Genomic DNA, 27,514 nt, shown 5'->3' with positions numbered 1-27,514 from the left:
CTCAGCGGCCATGGCTCACGGGCCCAGCCGCTCCGCGGCATGTGGGATCCTCCCGGACCGGGGCACGAACCCGTGTCCCCTGCATCGGCAGGCGGACTCTCAACCACTGCACCACCAGGGAAGCCCCATGTGTTCCTTTTTTAATGGAACTTCATCTAGTGTTTGAAACATCTAAACCATTAATGGCAAAATGTTTATTTTTCTCTCTCTTCATGTATATTTCAAAATTTCCCTAAGAAAACATAAAATAATAACATCACAGATATAAGCAGAGTGACTAAGCTTCCAAATACATTCTTTCAACCACAGGTTTCTAAATGACTGTCTATAACACACATCCAAATACTCCAGATCCAGTGGCACTCAAAACTGGCTCAGGTGAAATCCAGGTGTTTGGACAGATATTCCTAATAATTAACATATTTCCTTTCAGTAAATCAGGATTTTGAAAAAGGTATTAATTTTGATCTATGGGTTTTGTTGGTTAGTGTGACGCTCCAGACTGCTCTTGGAACATTTGTTTCAAGGACTGTTAATAGGTATTCTGGGCAAAAAGCATTCTGTGGTCAAAAGTTTGAAAACCTTGGTTAAACAAAGTTAAATAATTTACTTACTGCAGCCACTCCTCAGTCCCTTTAATATGCTAAGGTAGATACTGAAGTACCATGATGAGGACTAGAAGGTACCCTTCTAAACCTATGACAGTGCTCTCCCTTTTACCCATGAAGACCTATTAACATCTCTCACTAAACACCCCGGCAACTATGAGGGAGAGAAAATATTTCCCACCCTCCACCCCAATGTTCATAATTTGTGAAGTGAATCATGTTCTATTTGAAAAAAGAAAAAAAAAAAGTCATATACCAACTGATGGTGCCATGGAGCACATAACTTGTAAAAAGCAGTATGTTCCTTTAAAAATTCCTAAAAAGCTTCCAAAACCCTAATTTCTTGCTTAATTTCAAGTTAGGATTAGGATGCCTAATTTCAACCTAACTAGTAGGATGTAGTCTTAAATGGAGCATACAATTTTAAGTGTGAAATGGGAAGACAATAAAATGTAGTTTACATCACATTTGAACACTACTTTGTTTAAAATTATTTATAGTCAAAAGGAATACTTAATCCAAAATTTTAAAAAACATTTCTGGGAAATTCTTCAAAAAAGAAAAACACTGAAAACTGGAACCCCTATACCTAAATTAAATTTCACATCAAGTTGCTTTAAACAATTTTTCCTTAACTTTAGGAGAATCTGATGTTATCACTGAGTGGAGAGATATTAACCTCCTTCTCCCTGTTAAGATCATTTCCAGTTTCTAAACAGATTTTCCTATTTTAAGTTTATTTCCCAGTAACTGTTCCTAATTATGAGTTAACAAATCCTCAGTATTTTCTTTATGGAGTTCTTAGAAGAGCAGTCATTATGTTACTAACATACATTATAATATAAACAGCCAATGCTTTTTGCTATTAAAGTATCAGATTTTATTCTGGACATCTCTCTAGAAATTTCTGTTTACTCCTGTATTATTAAGACTTCATAGATAATGATTTGCATGAGAAAGACATCTAAAACTGCAGCTTTTGCTACATTCTCTGTGTACTTCAGTCCTTTGGGCATTAAGAAATTTTTATTACAAATCATAATTTACTACAATCAACTGTTCTGTGGATTGATGTATCAAAGTACTGTTTTAGCTCTATTTGATTTTCAATATGCTTTAGTAGACTTGACAGAGACAAAACAACAAATCTGAAAAACATTAAATTATCTTTTTCTAAGATTAATTTTACCACCTGTTCTCCCTTAAACAGGGAATCCTTAAAAAGTCCAAAGCTGGGACTTCCCTGGTGGCGCAGTGGTTAAGAATCCACCTGCCAATGCAGGGGACATGGGTTCGAGCCCTGGTCCGGGAAGATCTGACAGCCGTGGAGCAACTAAGCCCGTGCACCACAACTACTGAGCCTGCACTCTAGAGCCCGTGAGCCAAAACTACTGAAGCCCATGTGCCACAACTACTGAAGCCCACGCGCCTAGAGCCCATGCTCCGCAACACGAGAAGCCACAGCAGTGAGAAGCCTGCGCACCACAAAGAAAAAAGTAGCCCCCGCTCGCCGCGACTAGAGAAAGCCTGTAAGGCAATACACAAATAATTAAGCAGATGTAGTCCCTGGCTTCCAGGGCTTCAAGAGGGAAATAACTAACAAAATCTAAAACCAAAGAAGCAGTACATTTGCCTATCTAAACTCATCAGTGGCAAGTACACTCTGGGAATGAGAGGACAAAGAATAGAATGAGAGGACAAAGAATAGAATAATGCAGCATTATGGGAGAGAAGATGGCTACTCCTCCAGGAATGGATAAAGGTCAGGAAAAGTAAGAGGCTTTCCAGTATCAATCCAAGATAGCTTTCTGTAAGAGAAAGAATTTTAGGAATAGTTTAATAGGAAATAATTACCAGTAAGTGAAGGTTGTGTGGAAGAACAAGAAAAAAAGAGTTCTTCAAGCATTTTGCTTGAAGGGTAGGGACAGGGAAGGACAGGAACAGAGAGCTGGAAAAGGAAACCTAAACAAGGGTACATAAGAGATGAGAAAATGTGAACAGGGTATATAACAGACACTGTGAGAGAGATGTCGGGCCATGAGTTAAGGAGGTAAGTCCAGGGTCTCAGAGCCTTAAATAAAGGTTGGAATTTAGAGTATTGAGCAGATTGTGGTAAAAGGGCAAAGTAGTAAATACAGGATGTGTAAAAACTGAGCAACAGAGACAGTGCTAGAGATGGGGGTGGAGGTGGGGAGGATTGGGCTTCGTAAAGGCAAGATGCAATCATCCTGGCAGATGAGAACCCTATCTGACTTACTGGTAGCCCTACTGAGGGATGGCCAGAAAAGAGTGAGTATGGGAGATAGCCACTGTGCAGTAGGATTTAGATTTGGTTAAATATATCATGTGGCTACAATCAATCAATCTGGACTCACCCAAAATATAACCTTATCATGATGAATTAAAAAAAATTGTGAACAGATTGCTGATTTTTGCTTTGATGGGAAGAATGAACATGAACTGCTGAAATATTAACAATTCTGTGTCCACATGCTTCACCAACAAACATACCACCACATATATAAGAATCCAGATACAAAACTAGTTAAAAATTCTGAAAAGGACACCCATTCTCATAAATTTAGATGCTTTCTAACAATGGTTTTCTTCCTACTTAACAAATACCTTGACATACCAACATTTCCAACATATATTATCAACACATAGAGCACCAACACCCACACTAAGTCAGAAAGTCTGCCCCACACACCATCATTTCTTTTATGTATATTTCAGATACTAAAAAGTAAAAAGGGCCTGCGATATAAATAACAGTGCTGTAATGAAAACCAAAACTATTAAAGAATAGTTGCTGAATGAAACAGAAATTAGTCAGGACATGATCTCTTCGCTGGATAAATAGTTCTTGGGACTATGCATTTGGGAGCTCAGGAAAGTGTAACCGTTTTAGGCAATTTCTCTATAAACTGTTTGAAACCAAGAAAGAAATGTGACAACTGAAAACAAACAAAAGTAATCTTAAGTAGATACACTGATTAGGCACTGGACTACATATTGGGATAAGAAGATGAAAAAGGCAAAATACCCAAAAGTCAGTGGGGAGAGAGAGAGACAAGCAAGCCCTGTGGCACAGTGTGAAATGTGGCACAAAGGTGTTCTGGAACAATCCAGAGGCAGAGGGCCTAACTCTGCTGGGAAAGGGGTCACGGCAAGGTGGTCAAGGAAGGTGTCCCAGAATGGATGAAATGGGAGCCAAGTTTGGCCAGCCACCAGGCAGACAATGAGAGGCAGGACACCACATGCAGAGTGACTGACATGTGTAGAAGCCAACCAAGCAAGGGACAAGAGACCCAGAGTGAGCAGCACATGCAGTTCATGTGGGAGGTCAGGGTGTATGTGTGTGTGAGTGGGATGATAAGAGATAAGACTGGACTGGATAGGCTGGCTGGGGCCAGATAATGAAGAGCTTTGTTTGCTAGGTTACGAAGTTAGGACTTGATTCTGTGGGCAGCAGGAATCACTGGTGGGTTTCAAAAAGGGTCAGACTTGCCTTTTATAAATGTCACTCCAACAGTAGTGGTATGGAGGACTGATTTGTTTATTTTTGGTAGAGGAAGGTGGGGGAAGGGTGGAGACGGGCCCTTATTTGCTAAATATTTATTAGCATGTTTATTATTAATATTTATTACTCTATGCTTAGCCACCTATAGCTACTAGAACTGCATATAAGGCAAATGATGGTAGAGAACTCAGGAGGTAACAGTGGGGATGATTTGAGGGTATTTAAGAGTTAGACTCTAACTGCACGGAGGGGCTGAAGGGAGTAGAAAGGGTCCAGGATGTGTCCCATGTTTCTGATCTGGATGACTGGATAATGGTGCCATTAAATGAAACAGGAGTCACAGGAGACAGAAAACATTTAAGTGGGAAGATGATGCAAATAAGATATAGAACTCAGACTTTATCAAAGGTCAATTAAGTATAAAGTTTTCTGGACGCTACTCTGTACAGTTTTAACCAGGTGGGTTAGACTTCGGAACCTTGGCTTCCTGCCTATAAAAGTTAACTGGTTTCTACAAGGATAAACCTGTGACCTCAAACTAATCAACACCCACCCTCATCAGCTGGATTAATCAGACACATTTATTACTATGATGTAAAGTGAAAATGTCTCCCCAAACTTAGGGTCATAATGATAGAAGGATAAAGATCAAATGCAATATGGAGAGTATTTAGGCTCTTCTGCTACAGACTTGAGACAGGCATGACAGATGGGGTATGTTTGCTGCCGCTAAAGAAATTTCACAGGCGCACGAAATATAGCTGGCTTTTGATACCTGGCTTTGATGTTTCCAGGAACTCATTTAGCAATGTTGGAATATCTGGCAGCTTATAGATCCCTTCAAATATGTTACAAGGTGATGAGAATCAAAGCCATGGCATATATAATACCAACATACTTTGTGACAGCGGTGTAGTTATTAAACTTCAGAGGACTATGTACTCTTTCTGCTTTAGAAGCATAGTAACTGTCATTTATTCTGTTACTAATTAAGACTTTTGCTAACACTGACTCGAATAAATAGCACAAAGCTATTTGGGGAGGCAATAAAAATTATCTATAAAATTATCTATCTCCGTATGTTGCCTATATACAAAGCAATATCTTTCAATATGTACCAGAGGTTAAAATTCTCTACTTAACTTCTACACTATGACATTGGGCCCTGGTAACAACTGGGTTTTCCCCTTTGTATCCAGAAGTAGTTGTAGACACAGACATACCTACAAATCAAAATTGGGAGTTTTTTTTTTTTTTAATTATTTTGCAAATGGTCCTCAGTACTTATGAGTTGACTCATAAAGAGAAACACAACAACACTTGTTGACTCACAATTAAACCTGCCCAACTCTAAGGAGACCCTGACCTATTCAAGGCAGGATTACTGAGATTTAGATCACTCCGTAAAACAATTAACATTAAACCTGGTTGATAGATTTACCTCAAAAGATTTCTGGGTAGGTAAAAATATCCCGTACTTTAAGAGTCAATGAGTTTCTGGGGATCAACTTTCTTAGGGCAAACTTCTGGCTGTGTGTGCTGCTCTCTTGGTCCCTCCTAGGACATCTTCGAAACAGGTGAATGAGAAGGCAGTAAGTTAATGAGTGGATGCTGTGTGGAACCACATTTATTTGTAAACCCCATGTTTGATTTACAAATTGTCAGACATATAATCTGAGGTATTAAAGTGATTCTAGAAGTGAACACAGTGAAATAAAAACAAGAGGATAAGAAATAGGAGAAAAAAGGCAGCCAGGTAGGCTTTCTAAATGAAAGGATACTTGTTTTTAAGCTTTTATTATTCTATATTCTCCAAAAGCATATGGGGAACTAAACACGTGTAACAGTTTATTCTCAAAAAACTCTGTACTAAGACACGGCCATCTGAGTACACCTGTTTCCTAAATCCCTAAATATATCGTACATTGAAGTCCCCTGTACCCCATGCAACCACTTAAAGCAAATTATAATAGCCACCTGAGGAAGAGAACCTACTAAAACACTGTTACGTTGGGCTTTTTTTTTTTAATTACAAAACTATCAGTTCAAAGCAAAGACTACATAAGAACTTTTTAATACAATGTGGATAAGCCTAAAATCTTTCATAAATAAAAATTATGCTTATGAGATCAGAAGATCTCACTGCTATCTATTTATGGAGACACGGGCTTAAATTTTGCACACTGAAGACATCAAAAATGTCATACAGCCTTAACTTTTATCCCAGTTCAGTCACATGTCCTGAGACTCCTAGAAGGTAACTTAAGTGAGACATACCTCTCAACCATGGCCTGAAAAGGAAGTGAAACAACTTCTACAAGAACAGCTGGGATAGAAAGCACACAACAGATTAAAAAGAAATGTATCATGCTTTATACTACCTTAAATTATGCAGTTATTGCTTTTTATGAAGATGAGTAAATATTCCCTTTAAGTGAAATATTTTTAAAACTGAGAGGTTTCTATCAAGAAAGGAGGTTACCTGTCTCAAAGTGGACAATAAAAAATGTCTGTTGTGTTCTCAGCTGATTAATTAAATTTTGTTTATATGAAATTTGACGTTTAAAGTGGGCTGAAATATATTTACTTATGAAACTTTTCTACATAATTATAAAATCAGTTGCACGCAAATGCTAAAATTTCTTAAAAATAATTGTTTTCAAATAACTTCAAACAATTTGGAACTCATTTACACATAAATGAAATACTAATTATAAATAACTATCATAAAATATATCCCCTAATAACCCCTAGTAAGATACAATCTATTAGCTTATTTCTGAATTGACTTTTAAAATTATAAACAAATCCTTTTTATTTAAAATTTTGCCTTGTCTTTTTCCCCAATTAGTACAGATAAACTAACTGATAAGTGACCAAATCAAAAATATACTCATTGATGGCTTATCATGAGAACCCAGATATAAGTAAGAGGCTCTTAAGTATGAAAGACTTAAATGTATACAAACTATATAAAGAATTTAACACTGTCTGAGAGTTTTTAAAGCAAATTTCCAAATGAAAAATAAAGACTTCCTACAGAAAACATATTAAGAGAATTTTTTTTATTGTCTAGGTTTTGTAAACTATGACCACAAAACCTTTCAAAAGGGTCTTAAGTCAGTAAACTTTTCCTAGGGGAGAGAGATTCTACAAAGCCAAGTTTCTCTTTCAATTTTATCAATTAGTTAAGACAGTCTAAATTAATTTTTAATAAATTAATTGTATCAATAGAAGACTTTACACAAAGTTTTTGATGTGTGGCAGCATTTCTGACAATCGGAACATCAGAAGGCAGGCAAGCAAAGTTCCTCCTGTTTCACATACTCTACCTCACCCCCATTCAACGATGTCTTTCTTTTATTACCTTGGAAGGCAAACCTGGTATTTCTCCTGTGCTTATTTTTATTCTCACAATGCCTGGAAATGAAAGAGCGAAGCCAGGTGACAGTCAGAAACCAAAGACCAACCGCAGCAGGAAATTACTTAAAGTATTTTGTGCCATTTGCCCTCCCTATGCCCAGATCAGCTGCAGGAGCTTTGAAGATCACAGGGTACAGGCAAGATTCTGAAAGCACATGTACTACACTGCAAGCAAAGTTCACCCTGGGACCCCTACCCCTGCCATTCTTCCCTGACTATTCAGTGCTGGTAAAAACCTAGAGCAAAGAAAGTCACACAAACTCTATGGCTATATGTCAAATGAGAGGGACAATTTAAGAATCTCTTAATCCAAAAAGGAAACAAAAAATTAATGTAACAAAGAAATTCCTGTAAATGTGGCTTAAACTAAACATTTAGTTTATGAGAAGTGCTAAGTTTCAACATAAGACTATTCACAAATCCTTCCTTAAGCTCAGAAGCAATAGCACCAAAAAAGGATATCTATTTGCATAAAGAATACAAATTTCCCGATCTCTTTCTCAGATAACTTAGTCACGAAGGATTCTAATACACCCCTCACACATTTTGTGGCACACATACTCGCAAATCACTGGTTTCTGTAGAATGTGAAAAGAAACACTTGCTCCAGCATTCCCACTCTCATACATGCTTATCCTTTCATTGTGATGACCATGCAAAGGTTCTTTACTGGTCAAGTGGGTGTACCAGTAAGTAAACAGCAATGGCAGAGAAAGATGGAAGAGACAAACACATTTTGCGGCGTGGTCACGGCAAATAGGAATGCTCAGTTAACTCCCTTCTATGCTTGTCGTAGCAACAGCGACTGGACAGGTCAGCAAGGAAAACTGGAATTTTCATAATCAGCAGTTTATTAATATAAGCAACTTCTAAAATTTGAGTGCCTGATCACAGAATTAGTCATATTTATTTAGAACAAGGCTGCAATACTATCTTTTGCACAAATCAAATATATATCAAAACTACCAAGCTAAATAAGTGGAATTTATTTTTACCTAAAATCATTTATTTTCAAAGATTTCAAAATGTATTTCAGAACCTATCCCTTGTAATTTAAAATCCCCCTATTAACAAGGAATTCATCTACATTAGAAATCTGAGGCTTTCAGTTAATGTGTTGGGGACTGGGCTGGATTATGTTTAACACTTACAGGGATTTTAAATAGAGGCAAGTCTGTGCAGTATGATCCCTGGTCCCTAGAAAGCACTGCCATAAATACAAAAATAATATTTGGTTTTGTTAAGGGAGTTCCTTCATATTTAAAAACGTGACTTGTTTGCTCCTAGAAATGAACTTTAATTAGAAATATTTTATTCTTTTGTACAGTTTCTGTTTATGGTGTTGCAAAGTACAGTTCACCTCAAGGGCTTAAGCTATTACCTAACGATTTCAAGCCCAGAATGAAACACAAAATGGCTCAATCCTCAGCACTCTGGTATCTTCCAAAGATACAAATATCATTCATATTCACTTCCTTTTAGCTTAAGACTCTCAGACTTATTTAAAGAGAAACTCTACTGCTTTTACAAAGGGAGTTTCTTGCAAAACTTTACCAGTGTCCAATTTGAATCAGCCTTACAGAAAGTTGTTCCAGGATAATCAAGAATCATCTTGTAACTCAAAAGTACTTAAGCTTTCCTTCCACAAAAAGGCAACTACAACTCACAAACAGGATACTGGTAATTATCAAAGGTTGATGACCTAGGTTAAGAGGATCTCAGGTCCTATTTTAAATGTGATCAAAATTATTGCCATCAAAGGATGCAGAATCTGGTGGTCTCAAATCAGGGGATGAGATATAAGAGGCCATAGGAAAACAGTCACAATCTCAGATGGCTGGATTTTAGTAGAATTCCATAAGTAGTCAAGGTTTGTAAGGGCTACATACTGCTTTACACCCTTTAGAAATAGCCCCCCAAACCCAATATGAAACTAAGGATCACTAAGATCAAAGATGCACCCAGATGGAATTTATGAATTTACCTTTGTTTTACGGTAGAATGCAAATCTAGAATCTAGAAATTCTAGTGTAACAATGGAAGTAGTTTTACAGGAACACAGTAATCAGTCAAAAGTTGCATTTTTTGCATGTTCACATATGCAGAATGAAGTTTTAAATGTTGAATGGAGCTATTATTTTTTTGTTTATTTACAATAAAAAGTAAAAGCTTTAGAGTCAACTCAACGAGAAAATGTATAATGAATGTATCACGCAATTATTTTTAGGAACTGTGAGATAACCTTGTAAGTTATTTCCTCCAACTGTCTGCTTTAAAAGTTACACATCTTTGCAAGCTTCATTTTCATTACCATGAATATATCAGGAACAGACTGACCCCAACCTGAAGCCAGGTGACAGCTGCTTCAAAAAGTCTAATCTGCTTAGAAAGGGAATAAATGAATGATTGCTATTGATTCCCATGACAGCTCTACACAGACCCATTAACTTCCCTGGATTAGTATAGACAGAAGCCAATTAGTTTTATTTCATATGTAAATAGCATCATAAAGAGGTACAGAAAATAATTCACTGGATTGCTCTCCTAAAGCACAAGGCACATATTTTGAAAGTCACTTCAAACACAGTTCTTGCTTATGGAGCTCTTGCTTTCTCTTAGGCAGGAATTTTTTAAATAAATTCAAACTCATCCAGCTGTGTATATTCAAGAAATACCAGAAAGTCACAAGGCATAGTAAGTTTCAGCTGTTCTCCTCTCTCCAGTATTATCAATAACACATAATGAGTTAGTTCATACATCATCACAGCTGTGCAGGCCAGAGCTAACTTGGCTAATTTAACTATTCCAGTAGAGTTCAGTCAGGAGCTTGCTCTACTTTAGATAATCCACTCTGCAAGTCATATAGAAAAGAACAGTATATGCTCTTTATTATCACTAATATGCAATTCTCCTTGTCTTCTTTCACAGAGTTCCTGTGAAGTCTTCTAATGGTATTGTCCCTTGGACAGTTTTTAAAAAAACAAAAACAAACTTCTAAGAGCCACCAGCAATCAAAATCACTCAAAACTAATTAGCTAAGGCTATGACTACACTCTAGGCTTAAGCTATAAAATTTAAACTCCTTTTTTATCAATAAGCTTTAATTCTAAAGAGGAGAAAAGAACTGTCTTCTAAGAAAAATTAACCATGGAGTCAGAGTTTGCAACTTTCTTCTTCATCCTCCCCCCTTTGCAGGAAATTCAAAATTAGAAATAATCACTGGTCATATTTTCACTGTAGGTGAAATTACCTACAAAATAAGGTCAGCACAGTGCCTCTTCCTTATGGGCGATAATAACTAGAAGACTATTCTGGCACACTTTAAAATGAATGTAATGTGAAAAACAATGGTGATCGCAGTTGCTAAAGGGAGATTTGCACATCCTCCACAATTTCAATTATCCACAACAGTATTCTGCAGAGTTACCGAGACCCTTTTAAAACTGCTTAGTCCTGCCATTTAATATCATTTTCTACTAAGGATGAGTGCCTAAACTGTCAGAGACTATGTTTTCTTAATGGAAAACACAACATTCGATGTTGTTTTCTTAACTGCTTATCTGGAATTTGGAAATTCTCCAAAGCCCATCCCGTGTGCAAAAGCCTTAGCATCTAAATATGGGGAGTTCATACATACAACTAGTTTACAGTTGATTTTGCAGATGTACAAAAGGAATGAGAAAGCAAAGTAGAATGGTATAATTTGGGGTGAAGGCAAAATTGGAAAAGTGATTAAAATAATTTCATTATAATGAACCAAGTAGGCACTTTTATTATTAAAATCCTGTTTTTACACATGTTTTTAGTATCTAAGCATCTTGACTAAAGAGTTGGAAGGCACCTGTGAACTTATCTACCTCAACTTTCCTTCCATTCACTCTTGAGAATAAAATGAACACTGCACATCTAATTTGGATTTAGATGTTAAATCCATTTGCAAAAACCAAAGAATTTTATCTACACAGTTTGAAACTATGAACTTTTGTCTCTGCTAGAGACTCAGAACTGTGAACTTTCCCCAAGTTCCACACAATGAACTATTATGGGTATAGTATATAATGATTTACCAAGTCATATAAACTGCTGAAAACAAGTGGGATAAACAACTGCCATTCATTATTCCTGAATCTAAAGACTGGTTCGACTTGGGCATATACACAGCTGAACACACACTTCCTGGTTATGTGCAATCTGCACAGATAGACCAGCTTTACAGGCCTGACCACAGAGATTAATAGCTTTAGCCAAATAATGTGGTAACCATGTGAACCTGGGCTGCTCCAGCTTGTTTGTGAATCTCTCAGCAAGGCTCAACATGCCGTTATCTGCATCTTGTTGCCAGGAAACACAACATCGCTTTGGAATACAAGGAAAACCAGGTTGCAATGACTACAGGTCAACTTCCCAAAAGCCTAATTTTTGACATTTAGCTATCTACAATCTTATAAAATTTCTTACTGTAGTCCACAGAGAACTTCACTTTACTAGTAATTAACTGTTAATACTTTTTGCCATTTTTATCAGGTCAGGACCACTTATAATAATTCACTCATACTTCTCCTCTCAAGTGTCAAATAAACATTAATTTACTTCCTTAAAACTTATCTGGAAATCAAGCACTCACTGCAACTACTTTATAACTGATCCAACAATGAATGCGTACGGGCTTTTATCTGTGTCTATTCTTCAGCAAAGAAATTTTACCAAAGGATAAAATACTCAGTGTGCTGCTATCCTAAGAGTTCCTGGATTTTCTGGGAATCAAAATACCTGTCTTGCCTTGCTCAAGGTAACAGAACGTAATGTGTTGGACAATAATCCTGCTAGTTTCTTCCTGAGCAATTCAAACAGATAGAAACTTAATGTACCAAGATGCTGAAGTGCTTAGCAGACTGGAAATTTGCTTTATAAAAGTGAAGTGGGAGGCCACTGTTCTGCACAGTTTTGCAATCTGGAGATGGAAGGATTAGAGTGGCTTTGAGAGTATATAAAATTAATTACCCTTGACATACCAATCAGAATTGCTAGCTCATGAGCAACAGAGATTTTGGACAATATCTTATTAAAAAGATTTTTAAGACAAAATGGAAAACATTTTTCTCTCTTCCAATGCTGGCTAAAAAAAATAAGTCAGAAGTACTTAGCTTTGTTACAGGATCTGAGAATTTTGCTACCCAAGCAAGACAGAATCTTGAATGCATTTACATTATCAAGAGAATGCATTTATGATCAGGAAAACTACATTTTTGATATAAGCTTTACTTTTATCCGAAGAGGTCTTCTACATAATAACGCCTTTAAACTTGGGCTTTATATTGTTTCTCATCTTGTTCCATATGTCGCTTTTGAAACACAAGACGCAAAATTCCAGTCTCATGGTAATTAAGTTGGTAAAAAAGACACATAGATCTGTGTACTATACAACTGAAATATTCAAAGAAACCACCTAGCTAATACTAAATGGGAGCAAGAGAAGTTAAAGACCAGGTTACTGTAATGCCAACAACGCTCTGGCACTGTTAGAACACGGAAGGTTAACATCAAAACTAGTAGAATTAGACAACATGAAAATGGTTCACTGCCACCATTTGCCTTCTAACTCTCCAGACACTTGGGTAGTGTAACCTGACTTACCTGTGAACAAAGATGACTCTCCACAAAGTTTTCCTCCTGAACTTCTGGGTTAGGATAGTCAGCCTACTATTTTAAGTCCCTTTATACTACAGGAGAAACAACTTAGGAATATAAAGATCAATGTTTATTATACAGCCATTTTTGCACTAGCAACTTTACATGTGGCAAGTATTATTTTCTCCACTTTCAAGTTCATTAAAGAACTGAGATGTGGAAATTTCAGTTCCCTATCAGTGAATAATGCTTGGACATCCATAAAAGAACCAAATTATTTATATACATGTTTTGCCTACAAAAACATGAGAATAACTTTTTTTAATGTAAATAACAAACAAATATGTCCATTAACATAAATTTTCCCTTCACTCATTGTTAAAAGACTCTTTCAGGTTTAAAAAAATACCCTGAGTTGTGGAACAATTTATTTTATCTGTAAGATAAACAGAATAATAAAATTAATGGTAAAAACCTTTAAGGAAACTAAAAAAGAGATTTAACATGTTTCGGCATAATTCAGAAGTGTGGGAGGTACTTCGGAATCATTCACAGAAAAATTGTTTGGACCATTCAAAATGTAAAGAGGGCCATAAAAATCTCCAAATAATACTATTTTCCTTTAAAAAATAGGAACTACTCAATATACAAAACTTTAAAATTAGATAAATTAGGCATTCATAATTTATAAGATTCTCCATGGATTTTCTTTCAAAAGCAAGCTCTCCTGTGTGATTAAAATAGTATTTGATTCACAACACTCAATGTATATGCAACTTCTCAGTCACACACATATTGCACAGAGTGACATTTGAATTGTTCAAATCATAAAACCTTCATTGTCTGGTTAGATAAATAGCCTGCATTCAACTGCCATGAAAAATCAAGATAGCATACAGCCAAAAGAATAACAGTAGAAAAAAAAAATAAAACCTGTTAGGTTACTACTGAAAGAAACCACCCTACTAAAGCCTCTTTACCTTCTCTATAGGATTTAACAATAGCTTTAAAGTAGTTATAAATACATACCCATACTTCATTCTCATTCTATCATTCTCTGGGTTACAGTAAAATCTTTCCAAGTGCTCCTGGGAATCATTGGATACACTCTGCCACTTCTGAGTAGTTGTCCTCTTGATCTGCCAATGATACGGCAAGACCGTGTGGTGCTTCAAACAATCCCTGCCATAAATACAAGTGCCTTGCAAAAAGTCCATGCAAATTTCAATTCCGTTCTCTTGGTGAGTGTGGTACTGTAGCTGGTTCACCAGCTCAAACACAAGGTCAAGGGAGGCCTCTTCACTTTTGTCCTGAAAGAGCTCGGTACTCAACTTATCACTGGTATCCAAAATGTACTGGATTGTAAAACTGTTGTCTTGGAAAACCCCTGGAACGTAATCCATGACTTTGTCTATGCAATCAGGACTAGCAGGAACATCACTTGAAACTGGGTGCAAAAGGTCAGCCTGGAAGTGCCCTGCTGTAGAATCTGCCACTGTCCCACTGATGGTTTCTGGTGGAAAGCTATGATCCTGGATTGGAACCACTTGTTCAGGATCATCAGTGGTAGGATGGGCTTCTGGTATCTGGCCCCCAACATTTGTTCCATCAGGAATCAGGACAGACATATTGTCTTCTGCTGGTGGACACGATGGATTGATTTCCAAAGGTTTTTTCACCATAGGTTCATGTAAGCTGCTCTCTTCTGCACTCTGATTTCTAGATCTAAAAACCCCATCAAGTGAGCCAGATTCTAACAAAGTATTTAATATTGGTCTCAAAGACCTCAGGGTTCCGGCTCCCAATCTCTTCTGATCCTTTTTCTTAAAACAAGTCTTCAATGGAGTGATCTTCTCAGAGAGTCTCATTTGGCATGAAAAGTCATCAGGAGGAGAGGGAGGCTGCACTACACAGTCTGGCTCAGGTTCGGTGGTTTCCATTTCCATGATGTGGATTAGCTCCAATTGCTCCTCAGTCTAAAAAATCCTACCAGGAAAGGAAAGAAGATCATTTACAAGCTGACAACAACCAAATCCTATTCATTCATCAACGTGTTTTGTTCTAGTCTCTAAGTCCCTGAAATCATTCCTCTTATACTGTATTTCACCTTTACAGGTCAGTTTTAAATTTTACCTAGAAATCAAGGCTCCAAAGCAGCCAAGGTTATTCAAAAGCCCACAACAGGTAAAGGTGAAAGAGAGATAGTATCTTCCAATAGGCTCTTGACATTTATTTGTGGACTTAATATACGATTTGTAATTCTGCTGGGGTATGAATTTTTACAGTAAGTCTAGGATGGGGTGGAGGGTGAGGGGTAGAAATAAGTGCATCTAATGACAGTGGGGAAACCACATCTCTACTGCTTTGTGGTTCTCTTCAAAGTTGTTTATGTATTGCCTATCTCATGAGGTGACAAAAACTATTTCTTTGTTAAAAAAAAAGTTTGTCAAACGCAGGAAAAACTGCAAATTGTGAGTGAATTTGGGGGGTGAGGATATACTCAGGAAACAGGGGCTCTCAATCGAAATATTATATGGGAGAAAGCCTACTGAAGCATTTCTAGGTTCAGAAAGTTCCAATATATTCCCCAAGGATGTTAAGGGTGTACTTTTGCAATCCCCAAACATTACCACTACTGAAGGAAGAATATCAGGGCTTGTTAGTAACAGAAGCTACATCAGCAACAACCACTGCACACTGTTTTAGAAACCAAACACAACTTCCTAATACAGAAAGGGGCCTCCTTGTCTTCAGAAAAGTTACATATATGCATTTTTTCAAAAAGACAAATGAAGGCATAGAAAAATAACACAAGGAAAAAAAAAACTCACCAAATTTCAGATCCCTAATGAACTACTCAGTGACTAAAAAGTGCTTTCTTCAAAGAATCAGACCCCTTGAAAGAAACTGGAACTTAAAGTAAAAAGCAAAGAAAACTTTGTAAAATGATGAATGGTGTCTCCTCCACAATCTAGCATTCATTAACTAATTCTGAAAATATTTACTGAGCATTGTGCCAGGTGGTAAAGGGGTGGTGATGAGCAATTAATCTTCTCCCTTGTCCAACAGACTGAAAGAAATCTTTGATGCAAGGGCTCATGACTTCATCAAGTATGCATCCCAGGTACCCAGTACAGTGCCTGGCACAATGCACATAGTGGGTGCTCCACAATATTTTTTTGCTGAATTACTGAAGAAAAAGCACCTATTAAATGCCTAGTTCTGTGAGGCTTTATGGGTCAACAATAGCAACAAAATGATAAAATTGAGTACCCAGAAAAATGAATATTAAAGAATTGGAGAGATTCATAAATGTACATGTGTAAAAAGTGCATAATGGTCAAACTCAAAAAATTAAAAACACAGTATATAACAAGGTTTTAATGCACACAGTAAGGACAAAAAAAAGGTAGAAAAAGAAGAGTTCAGGGTGAGCTGGCATTGTTATGTTAGGGAAAGCTTCAAGAAGAAGGAGGGACTTGACATAAGACATAAATCAACTGGAAAGCAGCCAAACCAGGCGTTATTATTCATCATTTGGTGCTCTTGCCTCAAGGCACAATTGGCACAGATTGTGGTATTCCCTCTTCACCACACCAAACCGGCCTGTGCCTTCCCCCACGCACACACACACACCACTCCTATCACACCCAATCAAGGCAAAACAGACGAAACCCAGTTCATTTATACGGGTGCATACACACACGCCACAACTTTTCCTATTTTTGCCCTCTGTCAACCTCAGAAATAAAACCGAGAAAGGGGCAGAGAACTGGAGGAGTGGTTGGAGTGGGGAAGTTACTAGAACCTAGTTCCTCAATTAGTTTGCATAACAAAAAAATAAAGATTGGAAGGACACCTTCCTCCAGTTCCCGCTGTAGGCGACCCACCGCTTCACCCTTCACCTCGTGATGCCCCCGGTTCTCGGGCACTCCCGACCCCTCGCACCATCCGGGGAAACTGCCCGCTCCAAACTCAGCACTCCGGCCGGGCAGAGCGCAACGGTCGGGTCCGAGCGACGCCTCCTGCCGGCCGCGGCAGTTTGCTCAGCTAGGCCCCCCAGGGCCGCACCAACTCCGCGTAGCGCGGCCCATCCCGTGTGTTCCCGAGCATCCTGCCCCCGCCTGCCCTCACACCCCCAGGCCAGCCTCCTCCCATCCAACGAGAGACTCCCGCCCTGGCTGCCCTCCCTTCCAGAAGCGACTCGCGGCGCCTTCCACAGTTAATTTCTTTCTCTCCTCGACCGACCTTCCCGCGAAGATCGTCCTGCGAGGCTCGGAGGCTCGACCCGAGAAGAGCCGGAGAAACGCGGCGGGCGCTTCTCGGGACGGCGGAGAGGCAGGCGACGACTTCAAAGTTCAACTGAAAACAGCTTTCAAACTTCTGGGCTGCAGCCGGAACGCGGGTCCGCCGGAAGGCTCCTCTCAGCGGCCGTGCCCTCCCCCTCGATCTGCGCCCCAGAGCACGCAGGGTCTGCCCAGCGGGGGCAACCGCACAGACGCACCCCCGAGTCTCCCCGACCCAGTGGGAATGGGGAGACGCCGGCGCCGCAGACTAAACCCTTCAGCGAATTACTCCACTTTATACACCTGCCAGAGGCCCGAAGTGACTAAGAAGTGTAAACCAATGCCGTCCTGATATTGACGGGATCCGAGTGAATTCAGTACAAAAAGGCACAGTCTAAACATCACTCACCCCAGATCCGTGAAAACCGGCGGCAAGGCCGGCCACCCCTTCCGCGCCCGCCTTCCCAGCGAGGGTCCCTCTTCGGCCCCTCAGAGCCCACCCGGAGCCCTTTACCTGAGCTGGCAGCCTGAGAGAACGGACCACAGGAGCCGAGTCGCGGTGCCGCCGGCTTAAACTGTTCGCGCCGGGCGGGGGGGTGGGGAGGGGGGGTGGGCGTGGGGGACGGGATCGGGCGTCTAGGGGTCGCAGGCCGGAGACGCGGCGAGCGGCGCTCGGGCCATTCCGCCGCCGGGAGCGCAGAAAGCCGCGACTGCACTCCCGACCCGGCTCGCTCGCCTGTCACCTCGAGCTCTGCTTTAAAGTGGCTTCCGGTCGCCTCCTCTCGGCAGCCCCGTCGCGGAGGCGGAGCCTGAGAGGCAGGGGGGCTGGGGTGGGGTGAGGGGACCAGGAGCTCAGTGGGTGACGGGAAGGCGGCCCGCCCCGCGTGCGCATGCGCGCTCACTCGCGGGGAGGCGCGCTCGAGGTGTGCGTGCAACGGCCCCGTGCTCCCTGGAGGGGGCGTGTCCTTTCGCCGCCAGCTGGGTCCCGGAGGGTCTGCGTCCCCAAGCGTCTGGGATCGCGTGGCTGTGAGGCTGTGAGGAGGGGAGATTCGCGCCGTGCGGCGGGCTCCACCTACCTGCAGACAGATGGAGGGTCACTTTGTTCGGAGGAAACTCAGGCACCCGAGAGAGGAGAGGGAGGATGTGAAACGGAACAACCCGTTTCTGTGCGGTTGGCTTTGTTTATTTGCCTCCTCACCAGAGGCCTCCTACCCCTGACGCCACCGACCCCGAGAGAAGGCGATCAGCTGCTATGGCCGCTGCGGCCAGACGGGGTCGCCCGCCCCGTTCCGCACTGGCAGGCCCTGCGGCGCACCATGGCCTGCGCTTGCCCGACCTGGTTGCAGACATTACTGTTTCACGGGAAACATTCTCAGCATTGCAGAAGGGAAACCTAGCTTTGGGTTTTGACGGTAGAAGCACTTACATGTGTTTTAAAGGCCACAAACACGGTAGTGACTTGTTTATTCATTCAACAAATTTGTCGAGTGCCTATTGCATGCCGGGTGAACTGGAGGCTTAGACTACAGCCCTTATCAGCCAAGACACCTTGCCTGTCCTCATGGAGCTTCCGGAGCACCATGTACTCACCTCTAAAATATACACCGCCTGTGAATTTGCCATATTTTCTGGATTGTAAAATGCCCTGGATGGTGAGTCTGTTGAATAGTTTTTCAGCGGTGGAGGAATTTAACACTACGTTAAATTCATATAATCGCCATATATGTGTGTATGTCGTGGGGGGCGGGGGAGGCCCTGGTCAAAATCAAAGAAAATTAATCACGACTGTATCCCCAACAGCTGGCAGAAAAAGGAACACAGCTCGCAAAGAGATACTCTCTTCATGTGGCCTGAAATCTAAAGTGACTTAATTCTGTAACTTGGAGGCATTCTGGGTTGAAAAAGTCAGCTATTATCTTACCAAACATGGAAGCCTGTAAAAAATAAGAGGTGGTAGTAATAAATATTAGGGTTCCAAGCTTTTCTTCAACTGTTCTAAACCAAACTGAGTGACACATCAGCAAAGAATAGATTAAGGGTAGTATCCTCCCCCAGCAGGCTTATTACAAATGGCATCAGGGCAGGTGCCTTGATGCCATTTAAGGTGAGAATGATATGGACAGAATTCAGAGACTACTAAGTAAAAGTCAAGAATTTCCAGGCTTTACAAATTGTATTGAGACAAAATCTTGATGTGTGCCTACTCACATATGGAATTTCCTAGAAGCAAGTATCTGAGTTTAAATCTACCATTTTACTGTTTGCTTCCTATTTGTTTAATCTGTTCTGTGTTCTTTTCTTTCATGACTTCTTTTGAAGTATTTTAAATTCTATTCTCTCTCAACAATTAGGTTGTTATACATTCTTTATTATTTTAGCAGTGTTTCAGTTATTTATTGCTGTGAACAAATGACCCCAAAACTTATGACTTAAAACAACAACTCTTGTTTGCTTATGATTCCGGATTCTCTGGCTCAGGAATTCAGTCAGGGCATAGTGCAGATGGCTCATCTCTGCTCCATGATATCTGGAGTCTCAGTTGGGGTGTCTCAGATGGCTGAGGCCTGGCTCAACTAGGGCCATATGTCTTGGACCTCTGTTCTGGCCCTTGGCTGAATTCCCTGGTTTTTCTCTACAAGGCTTCTTCATGTGGCTAACTTGGGCTTCCTCACAGCATGGACCCCTCTCGGGGTTCCAAGAGGGAGCATTCCAAGAAGACAAGCCTCAATATGCAAGCCTTTGCTTACATCATGCTTAATAATGTGTTATTGGCCAAAGCAAGTCACACTACCAGGCTCAGAGTCTATGTGGGAAGGGACTGCTTGAGGCCATGAATATTGGGAGATGCTTAGACTAAGAGCAGATCACCTTAATCCCCAATCAAGGATTAATAATTAAAAGTTACTCCCAGGATGTAGCTCTTTGGAATCCAACTTATTTTTCACCCTCCACTCCCCAGTTACTCCCCTTGAGGCAATAGAGAACTCTAGCTAGTTCTCAACCTCTCCATTACTGCTTTCAGAGTGTCAATTGGCCCAAATGGAAAAATGGCACCAGATTCTGGACTCACCACTCTTGGATCTAGACTTCTCAGACTGCTAAAATTTTACTGCTCCAGAAAATGTATCTTCCACATTGTCTGCCTCAGATGTGATCCCTGGAATATAATGGTGTAGTAAGATCCTCCTAAAGAACAGAACCAGGAATTGACTGATTAAGCAAGGGCATGGAATCTTCGCTCTTTCCAACAGGATTTGAGATGTTCTATGGACCAGTGACCACTGGGTGTTTCCATCTTCGCCTTTCTGAATAGGAGTTTTACCAACATCATGTACCCTGTCTATCCTTCATTACTTAATAGGAGTATTGAGGCAGATAACTTTTTTTAATTGGTGCCAGTGCATGAGGATCCACACACTTACTGGGGAGTACGCCACATCATTGGGACTCCTGAATCTTGGACTCTAAGCTCATTGCAGAGGCTTTGGGATTTTTCTTTCTTTAAGGGAGGGGATGAGTATTCCTTATATGAGAAGAAGGGAAAGACATTGCTTGTTACCTCTTTCTTATTAGAAAGATCCTGACACTTTATTTTTGAGGAGAAGGGCTAGCAATGTGCCTAGCCGCAAATGCTTTTCCCTAGATCCCGTACACTTTTGGGTGGCCATGGGATATAGTTCTAGACACATGGTGAAGATGTCTAAAAAAGAATTTTTTTCCTAATGTAGAGATACCCCAATTCATTTCTTCCTTTTTTTTCTTCCTCCTAGAATACTAACATGAAGATGGAGATGGAACCTCATGACAAAAATGAAGGTGAACATGATGTGGAAAATATGAAGATGGAGTCCAAAAGCTAAGGATCCTGGAGCAGAATGATAGGAGGAGCCTGGGTCATTCAGGACATCTTAAAGCTGCTGCAGCAGTCCTAGAGTGGCTACCCCTGGACTTAGTAAGTCTGAAAAATAAACCCCAATTTGGTTAAACTGTTTTCTGTTATGTGTAGCTAAACATATTCTTGGCTAATACATAAACTGTCATAAGTCTTCCTGCTTTCAGGCTCTACCAATTAGACAGCAGCAGCATGACCTAGTATGTCAGAAATATAAGAGCTATCACAAAGCAATACATCAACTCCTATAGCATTTGCTGCCAATTCCAGATATGCCAAATTATATGATTAAGAAATACGTGTTTGGGCTTCCCTGGTGGTGCAGTGGTTGAGAGTCCGCCTGCCGGTGCAGGGGACACGGGTTCGTGCCCCGGTCCAGGAGGATCCCACATGCCGCGGAGCGGCTGGGCCCGTGAGCCATGGCCGCTGAGCCTGCGCGTCCGGAGCCTGTGCTCCGCAACGGGAGAGGCCACAGCAGTGAGAGGCCCGCGTACCGCAAAAAAAAAAAAAAAGAAATACGTGTTTATTAAAGAAAAAATAGAAAGTAGAGAGGAGACATAAGACTACCCATAGTTGAAACTTCTCAAGTCCCATTTTAACATTTGCCTATAGTTATGCTCTGTCTTATTTTATTCACCGGTTTTTCACAATAACATTACAGTGTATTCCTATTTTACCTAACACTATATTATAAGCAGTTTTCCATGTTAACACATGGAAACAAATAGCTTTTAAACAAATAGCTGTTTAACATTCCAAGTAACTATAATAAGTTTTACCTAACTGGTTTCTTGTCACTGAACTCAATTCACTTCTAAAAAAAAATCATTTATTCACTGAGTGTCTACTACATTCAAGTCACTGGATTAAATATTATAAGTACATGTACATGAAGAAGTGGCTCCTATTTGAACACTCTTCAAAACTACAAAAGACAAAACATAACATTTGACATATATAGCATATGCATGTGCACACTTTCTGTATGTGGCCCTAAGCCATTTAATTGCTTTTAAATATGCTTATAGGATTGAAATATTCTAATTACCTTTCCATGTACTCCTTTTATTGATAATTTCTGTTATCCTTGTCTGCTGGATTTGCTTTAGTGTGACTGATCAGTTCAGTATAGCACTTCCAATGAACAACTTACGTAAAAGCTGAGACCACTTAAAATTTCAAGTGACCAAAGACCTCCTGTTTTCACTTTTATTAACAGAATACATGCTACAAAGTATTAATATCTCTTTCTTGCTTTCTGTTTTCACAATTATCAGTAATACTTAATTCCCCAACAACCTTCTGGTGGAAAGATAATCATTTCTGGTTACCACACCAAGAAGGAAACTGACTAGCATGACTCAGAGAGTGCAATGAAAGACCTGAGATTTGAAAGCAGAGGCCTTGGCTCTTAGCAATGCTGTTCTGAGAACACAGCCAATTTGCATAAATGGCAGATTGACAATTCCTTATCTGTGAGTGCTAAGTCCAAGCTATAATTTTTTCTATGTACATAAGGACAACTTATTTCCTAACTCAAAGTGCATGTATGTACTATATTCAAAGTGAAAGAAAAGCCAAATTGTTATTATGCAACTGAATTACTGATGTTTTAAAACATAAAACCTATTATTGAAAATTCTGTCTTGATGTTGTTACTATGGGCCAACTCCTGGAATGTTTCTGAAGGAAGATTTCCTAGTTTCCTGAGAGGCAGTTCTGCACCCTTGGATCCTAGAGTAAGAAAAGATTTTGGCTGAAATGTATTTACCTCAAGTGGGTCTTAAATATGGTGTTGGTGGGAGAAGATTGGAAAAAGCTACTAGAGAATATGTCACAGCAACTAAAAGTAGAGAATTTCATCAGCATGAATGAAGGGTGAATTAATTCAAAGCTCAGAGGTAGGCTGGTTTAGAGCTTGACATGAACATGCCTTGATAAATGTAAACTTAAGATTCATATTTTCATAAAGTGATAGAATAGTCGCTTTGCAGACCATTTCCAAGTTTAAAAAATATTTCTCATTTATAATCTTTTTCTTGAAACTCACTTCTTTTCTCCACCTCTGATGAGGCAACAAGGTACCTATGTCTAAGAAAAGTGAAGGCTTACTGGAAAATGATACAGATAAAATATGAATAGGGTGAATTCTAAAATGCTTATGCCAGATCACCAGCTATTCTGTTTAGCCAAGATTTGTATTTGTAAACTGCCTAATCATCTGCTGGACTGTTCTTATCTTCACAGGATCCATGACAGCCAAGTGTGCTCTTTAATCCCCTTCATTTTGGACCTGTCAAGTAATTCACACAGCACATAATCAAAGTGCTTTCTGATGTAACTGGTTTTGGTCTATATGAAATGATTCCTTCAGAGAAGTCCCACATTTTTGCAGGCCATTCATTCAGTTTATTCATTTATTGGGTGTGTATGTACCAGGTACTAGTTATGCAATGATGACTAAGATAATTCCTACTTTCTGTCAGTTGTTTGTGAACTGACCACCCAGATCACCTGGGAAAGTCGGCTGCAGATTCCCCAGCCCCACCCTAGACCTCCTGAATCAAAATCTCAGAGGGCAGAGGATTCTGCACTTTGAAGATGTTTAGGCACTGCAGCTTTAAGAGTTCAGAGTTTAAAACACTCTGGGGTTGGGGAGGTGGACTTGGAGCAGGGGTAGGTAGTGCTGGGAGGGAAAGGAGATGTGGAGGGTATGGCCAAAGAGGAAAACAAATAAATACACTATAGTGTGGTAAGTGCTAAAATAGCGTTACACCTGCAAAGTGCTAAGAATATATAGTGAGGAAGAATTAAGCCTAACTATAAATTGTCAGAGGAGAGAATTACCAAGATTTCTTGAAGTATCTAGAATTATTATTCCTTAGAATGTTAAGCAACTCAATTGTTTCTTCTTGAAGTACTCCTAAATTTAATAAGAAAAAAGTTTACTTTTAAAAAAAGTGAATTCCCAAGTAATTAAAGATGATCTTGAAAATTGTATGCAGAGATCATCTGAGTTAACAGCATTTCTACTGTGTAAATTTATCCTAAGGATATAATTAGGGTTACGCACAGGTCTGATTACAAAGCTGTTCCCTGCAGCAAATAAATTGTGTCAAAGTGCTCATTTTCATCAAGTCCCAGAATCTGTTCTCCATGGACAACTTCCCTGTCCCTACTTTTTATATTGTCTTAAGACATTCTGGACCATAAATAGTTCCCAGTCTTGATGTTTATTAGGCTCTGTAAAACCAGTACTCTTATCTCTACAGTAAACACTTTTTCCAGTGACAAAAACAGAATTTAGGAATTTAATTCATCAGTAGCCCTGGCCAGCCACACTGGGCAAGATCATGTACAAAGCATAAATTTTAATGCTAATGTCCAAACTAAATATGGTGATTTTGGCAGATTGGACATCCTAGCCATTCACTGCGAAGAGATGGCTCTGAAGTGCACTTGCCTTTCACCTCTGACTCCTCTACAGGCATATAGCTCCTAAACCATAGGTTTGCAACTTGGCCTGTCTGTGAGAATCACTTGAGCCACTGACTATATATATGTGTACACTCACCTCTGACTCCTCTACAGGCATATAGCTCCTAAACCATAGGTTTGCAACTTGGCCTGTCTGTGAGAATCACTTGAGCCACTGACTATATATATGTGTACACACACACACACACACACACACACACACACACACACACACACACACACACACACACACACACACACACACACACACACACCCCCTATATGTATACATCTGTTTCCAGTCTCTACATAAGACTAGTCAAACCAGAATCTCTCAGGTGGGGCTGGTGCATTGAATATAGACTGTCTTATTTATCTTTTCCTCTCTGGTTCCCAGGAGAGCACTTGACATTATCAGGTACTTAATGTCCTATTCACTCATTCATTCATTCAACACATTTACTGAGTATTTATGTTCTAGACATTTCTAAGTGCTAGGAATACTAGAGAATAGAACAAATGGTCAACTCTTATCAAATATTCTAATGGGAGGAGACAGGTAATATCAGGTAGTGATGAAAGCTGTAAAAATAAGACATGGTAAGGGTGGACAACCACATAATATATCACACAAGGACACATTGAGAGTAATTATTCACAATTATGTTAAGACGATGCAAATAAAACCAGGACTGTCCTGGATAAATCGAGATGTATAGTCACTCTGGGTAAGACGGTGCTTTTTAAAAATGATGTGCTGTTCAGGAAAAGCATTTCCTAAAGGGAAACATTTAAGCAGAAGTCTGAGGAAGATAAAGGAGCTAGCCATGAGGATATTAGGGGAAGAGCATTCCGGGTAGATGGAATAGCATCTGAGGTAGAGGCAAGCTTGGCATATTAGAAAAAAAATCAGAGAGGCCAGTTTGATTGGAGTGGAATGAATGAAAGGAAGTTCTGCTGAAGAGGTCAAAGGGGTGGCCAGAGACCAGATCTCATAACTTTTAGGCCCATGGTAAGGACCTTGGACTCCACCTTGAGACAGAAATCTATATAATTTACATTTTTAAAGGATTACTCTGGCTACTGGGTATAGAAGAGCCTTGTAGGATGGCAGTAGTAAAAGCAGGAAGATCATTTATTGGTGTAGGCAAGAGATTATGGTAGCTTGGACCAGTGTACTAACCGTGGCAGTGGTGAGATGTGATTAGATTCTGGAAGCATGATGAGGGTAGAACTGAGAGGATTTGCTGTTGAATTGAACATAGTTTATGAGGGAAACTGAAGAACCAGGGATGATCCCTCAGTTTTCAGCTTAGCAATTAGGAGAACAGAATTGTCATTTATTGAGATGGTGAAGATTGCAGAAGGCAGGCTTTCAGGAGCAAAGGGAAACAAGAGTGTAGTTTTGGACACATTAAGAGGAGATGGTTAGGGACTTCCCCGGTGGTCCAGTGGTAAAGAATCCGCCTTCCAACGCAGGGGACACGGGTTCGATCCCTGGTCGGGGAACTAAGATCCCACATGCCACGGGGCAACTAAGCCCATGCTCCACAACTACTGAACTCACATGCCTCAACAAGAGAGCCCGTGCACCACAACTACAGAGCTCACACGCCCTGGAGCCTGTGCGCCACAACTAGAAAGAGAAAACCCGCATGCCACAACTAGAGAGAAGCCTGCGCGCCACAACGAAAGATCCGGTAGGCCTCAGCAAAGATCCCGTGTGCTGCAACTAAGACCCAACACAGCAAAAGAAAAAGAGGAGATGGTTAGTAGACAGATAAGAAGACTAGAGTTTAGGAGAAAAGTTGGGACTGTTTGCTATCATATCTAAGAATTTCCCCATTTCTAAACCTACATGGTGACCACATTGGTTCCTCCATTTGACATAAAGGTTAATTAGGAGGGCCTAAATATGTGTCTTTTGTTTTATTTTAAACTTAGGGACCCTGGTGGGACTAGGGCTAGCTTTTATTTTATTTTTAAAAATATTTACTTATTTATTTGGCTGCACTGGGTCTTAGTTGCAGCACACGGGATCTTCGTTGTGGCATGTTGGATCTAGTTCCCTGACCGGGGATTGAACCTGGGCCCCCTGCGTTGGGAGCACGGAGTCTTAACCACTGGACCACCAGGGAAGTCCCTAAATGTGTGTCTTTTAAAAAGAGTACTGGGCTGCATTCTTCATTTGTAGATGAGGGAGATTTATTTTCACAAAGCCTGAAAGTGAGGTGTTGCCCAGTGGTGTCCACTCATTACATATTTCTCCACCTGAGGCAAACTGTAATCCCTATAAATCTAAGCTAATTTACAGTTCCTATTACCTAACTTTGTCAATGAAGACCCCATTCGGGGAAGCTGAGTAAGAAATTAGAGTCTAAAGAAACAGTTGACATTTGTATGTTCTATGAGTTTACAGAAAGAAAAATATCCAAGTCCAAGTCAAGCATATTACAATATGAAAATTAACCATTGGTACAGGTGCATACAAGTTTCTGGCAATGTAAGCCTAAGTCTGGTTTTAAAACAGAAACCTATAGTATCAATTAGAGTTCCCATTATTTATTGACTTCTTGCCTACAAACTTTAAAAAACAGCTGTCTTTTATTTTCAAATGCAAAACAGATGGAAATTTACTCTATCAGGGAAATCTATATTAAACAAAAGAAAATATGTG

The 27,514-nt window shown here is 40.0% G+C and overlaps 2 protein-coding genes across 4 annotated transcripts in view; both read right to left on the bottom strand.

The window, feature by feature from the left end:
- The window catches only part of TIPARP (TCDD inducible poly(ADP-ribose) polymerase), a 29,534-nt gene extending 11,321 nt beyond the window's left edge, over positions 1-18,213 (bottom strand). The window contains exons 1-2 of one of the 3 annotated variants that reach the window (XM_007108116.4): positions 17,983-18,213; positions 14,212-15,168 (exon numbers count right to left, since the gene is read on the bottom strand). In XM_007108116.4, coding sequence (XP_007108178.1) covers positions 14,212-15,128 — 917 coding nt within the window. In that variant the 5' untranslated portion in view covers positions 15,129-15,168; positions 17,983-18,213. Of the gene's footprint in view, positions 1-14,211; positions 15,169-17,430; positions 17,516-17,877; positions 17,957-17,982 lie in introns of those variants that run through there. The other 2 variants (XM_028490432.2, XM_028490436.2) reach the window with 2 other exon arrangements.
- Positions 1-26,368, bottom strand: part of LEKR1 (leucine, glutamate and lysine rich 1) — a 429,075-nt gene extending 402,707 nt beyond the window's left edge. Inside the window, exon 1 of the mRNA XM_055081297.1 lies at positions 26,359-26,368. The gene's annotated coding sequence lies outside the window, so the exon portion shown is untranslated. The remainder of the gene's footprint in view (positions 1-26,358) is intronic.
- Positions 26,369-27,514: the final 1,146 nt, after the last annotated feature.

Source organism: Physeter macrocephalus, chromosome 1 (genome assembly GCF_002837175.3).
Source record: "Physeter macrocephalus isolate SW-GA chromosome 1, ASM283717v5, whole genome shotgun sequence".
NCBI classification, from domain to species: Eukaryota; Metazoa; Chordata; class Mammalia; order Artiodactyla; family Physeteridae; genus Physeter; species Physeter macrocephalus.
Note: the sequence above shows the minus strand (reverse complement) of the source record. Positions and strands in the feature narration are given on the sequence as shown.